This window comes from Phodopus roborovskii, unplaced genomic scaffold (assembly GCF_943737965.1).
Source record: "Phodopus roborovskii unplaced genomic scaffold, PHOROB, whole genome shotgun sequence".
In the NCBI taxonomy this organism is placed as follows: Eukaryota; Metazoa; Chordata; class Mammalia; order Rodentia; family Cricetidae; genus Phodopus; species Phodopus roborovskii.
In genome coordinates this window covers 14,869,709-14,880,952 of record NW_026126514.1, presented here as the reverse complement: position 1 = coordinate 14,880,952, position 11,244 = coordinate 14,869,709, and the positions used below count along the sequence as shown (strand labels likewise).

At 42.0% G+C, this 11,244-nt stretch overlaps 1 protein-coding gene across 1 annotated transcript; it reads left to right on the top strand.

Moving 5' to 3' along the window:
- Nucleotides 1-433: 433 nt before the first annotated feature.
- Rpl10l (ribosomal protein L10 like) lies at nt 434-1,125 on the top strand. The gene has a single exon (XM_051196083.1). The coding sequence runs from the start codon at nt 459-461 to the stop codon at nt 1,101-1,103; it is 645 nt and encodes a 214-aa protein (XP_051052040.1). The 5' UTR covers nt 434-458; the 3' UTR covers nt 1,104-1,125.
- Nucleotides 1,126-11,244: the final 10,119 nt, after the last annotated feature.

Below are 11,244 nucleotides of genomic sequence, written 5' to 3'. Positions count from 1 at the left end.
CTGGAACTTAGAGATCCGCCTGTCTCTGTCTCACCAGTGCTGGGATTAAAGACATGAGCCACCAACCCCCAACGTGGGAGACTTTAAAACAACAAAAACAAAAAACAACTTACTTACTGCAAAGTCTAAGATCAAAGTCCCAAATCAAGGCCGAAGCCGAATCCCGCTCCTTAGATGTCCTTAGATGCCGACCGCTTGCTTTCATTGGCCTGGAAAAAACAAAAAACAAACAAACAACAACAACAAAAAAAAAACACTGTGAAAAATCCACCCAAGCCACGCCCACTGAGCCCTGCGCAGGCGCAGAGCGCTCTGGGAGGCTGGGTGGTAAGGTCTATCTTCAAGTCCTCCCCAGAGCTCTATGGTTCTCGCAAGGCTTCCTGGGTAAAGAGATATCCACCCGGCCTCCATTTTGCTGCCGGCGGAAGACACGCGCGTCAGAAGCTCCTGCTGTCGCCATGGGTCGTCGCCCCGCTCGCTGTTACCGGTACTGTAAGAACAAGCCGTACCCCAAATCCCGTTTCTGCCGGGGGGTCCCCGACGCGAAGATCCGCATCTTTGACCTGGGTCGGAAGAAGGCGAAGGTGGACGAGTTCCCGCTCTGTGGCCACATGGTGTCGGACGAGTACGAGCAGCTGTCCTCCGAGGCCCTGGAAGCCGCGCGCATCTGTGCCAACAAGTACATGGTGAAGAGCTGCGGCAAGGATGGCTTCCACATCCGCGTGCGGCTGCATCCCTTCCATGTCATCCGCATCAACAAGATGCTGTCGTGCGCGGGCGCCGACAGGCTCCAGACCGGCATGCGAGGCGCCTTTGGGAAGCCGCAAGGCACCGTGGCCAGGGTGCACATCGGCCAGGTCATCATGTCCATCCGCACCAAGCTGCAGAACAAGGAGCACGTGGTCGAGGCCCTGCGCAGAGCCAAGTTCAAGTTCCCTGGCCGCCAGAAAATCCACATCTCCAAGAAGTGGGGCTTCACCAAGTTCAACGCCGATGAGTTTGAAGATAAGGTTTCAGCCAAGCGCCTCATCCCTGATGGCTGCGGGGTCAAATACATCCCCGAACGCGGCCCTCTGAGCAAGTGGCAGGCCCTGCATTCCTGAGGACTCGGCTGGCGGAAAAGGAGCACCGCACCTGGGTCACGGTTATGTTTTGAAAATGTTAATTCCCGTTCGTAGCTTGTAGGACGTTAGTTTGCATATTATAGGACATCACAGTGGAAAGAACCTTCTTAGTTTAAGCAACAGGGAAACTGCAGTTTATAGAGGATGCATTTGCAATTTTGAACCATCTACTTTAAACTTCTGGAGAGTATACCACAGTATGGCAAAACGTTTTGTTTAATGAAGGCATAAGTGATAACTGTTACTACCTTGGATTAAGAGTACAAGAGGAGTTTGAAGATGCATGTGGAAAAAAATCCATGTTTATGGGAAACAACATGAAAATTCTATTTACAATGTATCTCCTTTCTAAATTTGATTGCTTTGCTATAAAACTCTGGACAATATTTTTAGAATTGCCTGTAGCCTCAGGTTATCAATCTTAGAACAGTTGGGTATACCGGAAAAAAGATTTCCTAGACAACTCTTACATTGTCCTGCACTCAGGAGACAACTATCCAATCTTTTCTTCATCACAGAAAGGTCAAAGGTGACAACAGAGTTCATATTGCTTGTATTTGGGTCCTGGTAGTATCAACAAAGAGGAAAAGATGACAGAGAATCAGCCATCTGCTCTGAGGGGTTCTGGGAAAGTGTTTGTAATCTGTTGCTGTTTGCCCTGTATTAAAGTTACATTGATCCGTACAGGTGGTTTCTGTTTTATTTTAGAAACGATATAACCTAAAATTACTTGGGTTTATACTGCTTAGTTCATTGTTAGTGTACTTGTCCTCTGATTTAGATTTCTGAGTCTTAATCCTGGGAACATAGCCTTCAGTTTTCCTCTACTGATTTTTAGAGACAATGTAGTTAAAGGAAGCAGGAAAAGGGTCTAAACTGCTTAGATACATAGCTCATTATTTTGCAGTTATATAAAGTCTTCCTCAATCAAAAGTTACTGCATCTGACTTGTCCCTGTAAGTTACTTGTGTTTTAATACTTAGTTGGTACTTTAAACACAATATTCATGTTATAGGTAGTTCTCAGTAATTAACAACATGGCTTCATTATAAAGGCTCTCCAACATATTTCCCAGGTGTTTCACTTAATGCTCTGAGAACTCTTGACACCGTCTAGGAAATCATCATTTGCAGCTAACAAAAGTAAACCTTAACCAGATATTTTGACTCCTGTGCAGTCCTTAATTTTGGCAAACTGTCTCAAAATTGCCTTAAAAATTTAAAAGGATGCAAGCAATCAAGCCCTTGCTTAGCTACATATTCCTATAGCCATAAAAGTTTTGAGTCTTTGCTGTTCACCCTTCATTTTGGTTTCAAAACTTCCAAACATTGCTGTCCTACTGCCTCTGAGCATGCCATCTCACCCTAAGGAATGGGTTCCAACCAACTAGGTTTGTATAGTGGTCCTTGTTGGAGCTCATTCTCTATGGTGGGATGCCGTGTTTAGTCTTAATGCATTGGAGAGGGGCCAGGCCCTACCCCAACCTATGAACCAGACTATGTTGACTCAAGGAGCCCTAACTGGTAAGGAGGAGTGGACTTGAGGGTGGACTAGGGGAGAGCCAAGGGTGGGTGGGAGGGAGCAAGGGGGAATGGTAGGTGAGGGGGGCTGGGAGAGAGAACTGTGGTTGGAACGTATAACAAAATAAAATGGAAAGAAATAACCTCAAACATGTTAAAAAGAATCTTGAGACTTAGAACTCTGCCTTCAATAAATGTATAAGACATTTATGGATGACCAGAGTTTTTAAAATTTTTTGGTTTCATTTGTTAAGATTTATAGTAATATTTATACAGATGTGTGGAAATAGGACCAGTGTACAGCTCAGTGATGGTGCAGAATGTGCAAGGCTTTGTCTGGATTTGTTCCCCAGCATCACAAAAGAAATCTAAAATAATGGTAGATATGAAAACAAAAAGTTTTGCTTTATATTAAAAACTGGTTGGTATTTATGAAAACAAAAGGTTTTACTTTATATTAAAAACTGGTTTGTAGGTATGAGAAGGTTTAGGATATAGGACTTTGTGCACATATGTGTATGTGCATATATTAACACTAGAAGTCTGCCTTGCTTACTCCACCTTAGTTTTGATGTTTTGTTTTTGTTGTATGTGGAGCTCTCCAATTCCTCTTAGTCTAGCTAGCTAGCTTGTCCCAGGGATTCCTTGTCTTTGCCTCTCAAATATTGGAGTTACAAGTGGCTACCATACCTGCTAGGTTTTTACACAGATTCTGGGAATCCAAGTTCAAATGCCACTGTTGGTCTTTGTGTTTGTTCAGCAAGGCCTTTGAACACTGAGCCATTTTCAAAGTTCTTGTTTTGAGACAGGGTCTTACTAGGATCTGGAGTTTGCTAAATAGGCTAGACTGTGGGTGGTGGTGGCGCATACGTTTAATCTTGGCATTTGGGACACAGAAACAGGTGGATCTGTGTGAGTTCCAGGCCTGCTTGGTCTACAGTGTCCAGGACAGGCTCCAAAGCTACAGAGAAACCCTGTCTCTGAAAAAAAAAAAAAAATTCACTGGGTGGTGGTGGCACACCCTTTTAATCCCAGCACTCAGGAGGCAGAGGCAGGTGGATCTCTGAGTTCAAGACCAGCCTGGTCTACAGAGGGAATTCCAGGATATCGAAGGCTACACTGAGAAATCCTGTCTCAAAAATAAATTAGTAAATAAATTAAAATAAAATAGGCTAAACCGGGTGGCCAGCTTGCCTCAGGATCTGTCAAGCTCTGGTTCCCCAGTCCTTGAATTACATGCTGGCCACTGTGCCTGGCAACTTTCTGGAAGCTAGGATGACCTCCTTTCTGGTTGCAAGGCCAATCATTTTACTGGATCAGTTACATCTGTTGCTGCATCTGGTTACTTTTCCTACAGTTTTGCATTTTAAGTTTTGCTAATTAAAATTTCATTTCCGATGTTGGGGTGGAGGGGTCACATGTGAGGAGGACAGACTGCCATTTCTGGGAGTAGGTTCTGCCAATCCTATGGATTGAACTCAGATCATTGGGCATGGAGGAAGGTATCTATCCACTGGGCCATCTCACCTGTAATTAATTATAAATCCTTTTTCTTAATGTTGTAACAAATGTAGTTTCACCAGTTGGGTTTTATGTTGCTAAGCTATGAGTTTTCAGTATTTCTGATTTCTAAGGGTTTCAAATTATTATTGAAAAATTTGATGAAGTCACTTGAACAGAAGAAAAATTGTATCAGGGCTCTTATTTTAAATTTTTCATTCAAAGTGTGGAAAATTTAACTTAGAGCCTTTATTCATATATTTCCATTTATGAACAAGTACAACAAAACAGCTATTTGAGTCTGTGGTCCTACCACAGCCAGGGCCTATACATATGTTTGTGGCCCATGTTGTCACCAAAGGCCACTTAGATGCCTGGGGTCTGGACAGTAACCTGTGGCTATGAGGGAATCTGAAGACCAGACTGCCACCAGGGACATCTTGATCTGAGTGGCCTGCACTGTCACCTGGGGCCATGGTGTCCTTGTCGGTACTATAGCAGATAGCCATGTCTGGGTCCATGCATGGTCCTATAGGAGTCAGGGTCTGAGTTAACATCCTGGAGCTCCTGGTGTCACAAAGGGCCATGCAGAAGAATGGGTCTTGTTGGCCACCTTGGACCATGTCAGTGTCCAAGGACTGTTGCACCCAGGGCCGTATTGCTGTGGGTGGCTGATGCTGCTATCTGGAACAATAGAGATATCCATGCACAGGCTGCTGCCTAGAGCCTTATGTGGGTCCATTGTTCTGCTGTACCTGGGATCTGTGGTGATGTACATGGCCCATGTAAGCATGGGGGTCATTGGAACCATGATATGCCAAACCAGCCCTGCTTTTCACTGTCCCTGGGGTGGCTGACCCTGTCCCTTGCTGGATATTGAAACAGTGGCCCTATTCCTCAGGAAGAGCTTGTCCACACACTGGGAAAAGATGGCTCTACCTCTCACCATAGGCATGCACCTCACCTGAGAAGCACATTAGACCTGAGCCCATGGTCAGGGAACGCAAGTGAGCCAACCCTGAGGACATGAGAGCAGGAGAGCTGACCCCCTTGCTCATCTGTTATGTGGTAGCATGGGTGAGGGAAAGATGTCCTCCTACCCTCACCTATTATCACCCATAGCGAGTGAGCTGGCCCCAGGGTCATAAGAGTTACAGAACTAGCCCTGCCCCACACCAGCTGCAGTACACAGGAGTGCAGCCCAGCAGACAACTCCCTCACCCCCCTCAGCAGCATACTAGTACACTAGAGCTGGCCCTGGCAGGCTGGCTCTGAGGGCCTAAGAGCAGAACGGATCTCATTCCTTGCTGCAGGATGCTCTGGGTGAACTAGCTAAGGCAATGCTAAGAGCTCACCTGGGGAGTGACCATGAGCAACTGAGCTGAGCAAACCAGATAGCATGCAGGCACAGGACTACCCAACATTTACCTCATGTGTGAACTGTTGGAACATGTAAAGGGTACATACCTCCAGATCCAAAATGGCAGGATCTCTAAGACACAGGACAACAGGATATCCAAGAGATCCCCGAGGAGATGCCATTATGGATGGTGTAGCAGAAACCAGAGGCCTTGGAGCCAGACCAATGCCTCATGGCAGTGAACACTTGCAAGTAAAGATGAATGGACTAAAGGGTAAATAAACTGTGTGACAGGCCACACAACAGCTTCCATGACAAGATTCTTCTTTTTTAAATTCTTTTTTAGATTTTGTTTTTGATTTTTGTATCTTTTTTTGTTTTTTGGTGTTTCTTTTAAATTTGCTTTTGATTTGGTGGGGAAGGCTGCAAGAGCAGAGAACAGATAGGAAAAGATGGGGAGATAAGTGGGATTGGATACATGATGTGAAATCCACAAAAAATAAAAGTAAAATTAATTCAATGGAAATTTAGTTTAGAATATATATTTATGTATTTTATTTATGCACAACTGCAACAAAATATTTACTATTCAACACACACACATGCGCACACACATGCACACACACACATAAACTAAATTCAAGAAAATATTACCCAATAAAAGTTTTTTATTTATTTGACCCGAGTCTCCAGATTTTGTGGAAAACTAAGAAAGACAGAAAAACCAGTGGGACTACAGACTATTGGTTTAATTAGGGACAGTCCATTTTATAGGTGATCATTTTGTAATTTATTTTTACTACATCAAAAGAATGGAATTATGTTTACCAAATTAGCCTGAAATGTTCATTTTAAAAATTAAAATATATATTATCTCTAGCCTGAATTGTTTGTAGTTAACACTGGGAGATATTTCATACTCTATTACTACCCCTGGCAGGACTTTTTGGTTCTTGAATGCCACTACTGACATAAGGATTGAGCATAAAGACATCATTTGGTATGCCAGGTTTTGGTGGCACATGCCTTTAATTCCAGCACTCAGGAGGCAAAGGCAGGCAGATCTCTGTGAGTTTGAGGCCAGCCTAGTCTACAGTGCAAATTCCAGGACAGGCTCCAAAACAATACAGAGAAACCCTGTCTCAAACAAAACCAAAAAACAAAAGACATCATTTAGTAGTACCAGTTATCCAGTTATGCTTGCCTTAACTATTATAACTTGTTTGTATATAATAATCACTTAATTTATACATAAAATACTATTAGGTGAGGACTGTCTTAGTTAGGGTTTCTATTGCCACAACCTTGGCAACTCTTCTAAAGGAAAAACATTTAATTGGGTGGTTTTTAGTTTCACAGGTATAATCCATTATCATCAAGGTATGACATGACAACATTAAACATTCAGGGAGACTTGATGCTTGATAAGGAGCTGAGAGTGGAGAAGGAGCTACATCTGGATCCACAGGCATCAGGGAATGCTCACTGGGTGTGGCTTGGACATATAAAAGACCTTAAAGCCAACCCCTGCAGTGATATACTTCCTCCAACAAGGCCACACCTCCTGATAGTGCCATTCCCTATGGACAAGGCATTCAGACACTTGAGTCTATAGGGATCATTCCTGTATAAACCACCACAGCGACGGAAGAGATGGTTCAGTGGTTGAGAGCTGAGAGCTGTTCCTCATTTTACAGAGGACTTGAGTTAACTTCCCAGTAACCATACCCAACAGCTCCCAACTACAATAATTCTAGTTCCAGATCTGTCAGGCTTTTATGGCCTCTGTGGACACCTGCACACATCTCACATAGTCACACACATTCAGATAACTGAAAGAATAGATCTCTTTCTGTGTCTTTTTTTGGGGGGTGGAGAGTTCAAAACAAGGTTTTTCTGTATTGTTTTGGAGCCTGTCTTGGAATTCACTCTGTAGACTGGCTTTGAACTCACAGAGATCCACCTGCCTCTGCCTCCCTAGTGCTGGGATTAAAGGTGTGTGCCACCAATGTCTGGCAAGAATAAATCTTTATATAATTTATAAAACAAATAGTATAGAAAATAATGAATGTGGTCAAAAGTTAAACCTCCAATTATAAATTAAAAATTCTCACATTTAATAGGTGACAGGAAGAAAAGCTGGTGTAAAAAAGACAGGACTTTAAATTAAAACCACCATTCCTTTTCCTGATCCAGGGGCAGAGAGAGAGAACATGAGAGTGAGAGAGAGAGAGAGAGAGAGAGAGAGAGAGAGAGAGAGAGAGAGAGAGAGAGAGAAAGCCTGGGCCTGGGCCTGGTGTAGCTTTTGATTTGTACATCAGTGAAATGAGTTTAACACACCAGGTTGTTATTTTAGGATTGTATGAGTTAATACAGTTAAGAAATTGAGAGCAGAGTGATAATGGTTAAGAGTTTGTGGTGTTCTGAGTTTATTTCAATCACCCACAGCAGGAGCTCACAGCCTCTTGTAATTTCCAACCCCAGGGAATCTTCCCTCTAGCCTCTGAAGGCACAAACACTCGTGTACAAATACCCACACACATACATATTATTAAAAATAAAATAAATCTTTAAAAAAATAAATAAACCATAAGGTCTCAAAAGATGGCTTTACATTAAGAGAGCTTGACTCTCTTACTGAGGACCAAGGTTTGACTTCCAGCACCCACAACCATCTGTAACTTTAGTCCCAGGTAATATGACACTCTCTTCCAATCTCCATGGACACCAGGCACATGTTTGTTCACATACATACATGCAAGGAAACACTCAAAAAATAAATCTGAAAGCAATTTTTGAAAGTAACACCATGAGTTCGTATCCTTGAATGTATAAGCAGCACAAATTTTAATCAGTTCACTGGTAAAAAAAAAAAAAAAATTAAAAGAAGATGAAGTTGGAAAACTATGAAGGCAAGGAATGGATTGGAGAGGACTTAAGGGAAGGGATGAAGATGAAGGTGATCAAAATACTTTGTATGCATATGAAAAAAAAACTTTTAAAAAGTTAATGAAATATATTCAAGGAGATTTACTTATTACCCAGTAAGTCAAATTCCAATATTTTTTTTATAGCTAAGTTGTGAACTACAAAGAAGACACAGCTAGACGATAGTATCATTCATAAATAATACTAATGGTGGGGTGGACTCTAAGATACATGTTCAAGAAATCCTAGAGTGAAGATGAAATTGGGAATTTGTTTTAGACAAATGTATTATATAACTGAACAAAACATCAAAAATGTAGTTTAAAAAACTAGCCACATGGTGCTTTGCACATATTAAGGACATAAAATTGATGCCAATTTTTAACAGTTGACAATGATATTAAGTTTATATCTATTCTTGTCTCAATGCAATTCATCGCCAAGCTCTTTTGTGTTATCTCTTTTTAAATGACTTTGTGGCTTTAATATTCTGTGTTCCAGCATGCTCTTTTTTTTGGGGGGGGAGGGGCAGAGTTTCTTTGTGTATACCGTGGCTATCCTGAAACTCACCTTGTAGACCAGGCTGGCTTCAAACTCAAAAAGACCTGCCTACTTCTGCTTCCCCAGTGCTGGGATTAAAGATGTGCACCAACACTGCCCAACCAATTTTGTAATTTTCATCTACATTAATTTTAGGCATCTACATTATGAGTTCCTTTTGAGAAACATTAGTCTCTATATTTACTAAATATATATGATTCATTATGGGGATTGCCTTATCCTGCCAAAATGTGAACTCTTACTTACTATTTCTTTTTTGGTTTTTCATTTTATTTTCAAAAGTATGATTATCTGTTAGAATCATTACTTTCAGGCTTCTTATTAGAATACAGCCTGTTTTTCACAGACCTGTTCCGCCTGGAAGGTTGAGATTGAGTCTAGTTACTCTTTCACAGGGCGTTGCCATTTCTCATTTAGCATTCTCTCTGAGGGCTAGAGTTCAAGGGCTGAGTAATACAATCCATCTACTTTACAATATCCCAGGGATAGAAGGATAGCTAAGGGACACAGTCTGATGGATGCCAGGTCTTGACTCTTTAATATATCATGGGATATCCTATACTAATACCTGGCCAGCTCAGATGTGTAGTTTACACTCCTGACATGGTGTATTTCTTATACTTGTCTGTGGAGGAAGCAGCATCTTTCCCACAGCAGCTTGGTTCTCACAGGAGCAATTTTCTTTTCCAACTTTGATGGGATAGACAAGACACAGGCTGACAGATGATTTTATTTTACCTGAAAGTTTTTATCACTAAAGTGAAACCAAACCAAATCAAATCAACAAACAAGACTCAATGCTACTGGAGGTCAGAAATGGTGGCAGAATTGAGAGTTTGTTAATCACCATTTTTTTAAAATCATTTCCCCCCAGGGAATGATAATACAATAAAATAAGTTAAAACAAAGGCATGCAATTTGGAATATGATAAAAACAACCAAACAAGAAAAAGTGCAAAGAAATGCATAAAGATGTCGAGACACACATATTTACACACACAGGAACCCCATCAAACCTCCAAACTGGAAGCCGTAACAAATATGTAAAGGATTATAAAGTAGGGGGGAAATGCTGTGACTTAACATTAGGAGACAGAGAGCCTCCGAAGGTACCGTTGAGTTTATTTTGTATGCCTACCCTTTAAAGTGGTTTATTTCTACCATTGAGACTCCCTTGGAGAAAACTAACTTTTCATGTGCCAGTGGCTGTAGGATGGAGATAGCCATCATCTCCATTAGGAATTCATGTGGGATGTGTTGACTTCTCCTTTCAGCTTTAGAACCCAGTCTGGTGTAGATTAGTGAAAGCCCTGTGCATACTGCCTCAGTCTTTCTGAGTTCATATGTTCATTCATCCTGTTGATTTGGAGGCCCTTTGTTCCCTTGGTGTTCTCTATCCCCTCTGGCTCTTACTGTCTTCTGCCTCCTCTTTGAAAGGGATCCCGAGCTCTAAGGGGAGGGATTTGATGGAGACATTCCATAGGTCTGAATGTTCCAACATCTCTCACTCTCAGCATATTTTCTGGTTGTGATGGGTCTCTCTATTTGTTCCCATCTGCTGCAGAAGGAAACTTCTCTGCTGATGGCTGAGCAAGGCACTGATCTATAGTAGAAAACCATTAGGAGTCATTTTATGGCAACATTCTTTTCTTTTTTTAAAAAAAAAAATGTCAGTCTTTAATCAAACTCTCTTGGGAACATGGAGGAGGACGTTACAAAGAACATTATACAGCAGAGCTTCCTAAAAATGCCCAGGAGACACTTCTCACTCCCCTTCAGGCCCCTTCACTCAATCTGTACATTTCCTAGCCCATCCACCACCCAGACAGCCAAGTTTCTGGTTGTTCCCAGGAAAAAGGTAAGCACATCAGGGTTTAATTTTGATACTACCCACCCTCAGCCACTTCCTAAATTCTTGAATGTGTTTCTGAATCTACCTCTCATACATGAAGCCCCATGGACCAGTGCCCATTGGTCTCATGACTCTATTTGAGAACAGACCTGCTTCACTAGAACTAATAGAAAGTGTCCCTGACAGGGACTATTGTCAGACTTCTGGCAAAGGGAGACTCTGGCCAGACCAGACAGCCACAAGATATGGTAACATTCTTTTAGTAGAGCAGTAGTATTTGCTTTACTCTAGGTCCCTGGACTAGTTTCAGGTTGTTGGTCATCCAAGCAGCCTTAAGTATGGCTCCCATCTTGTGAAGTGGGCCTTAACTGGTAATTCCCACAAGCTTTGTGCAATTAT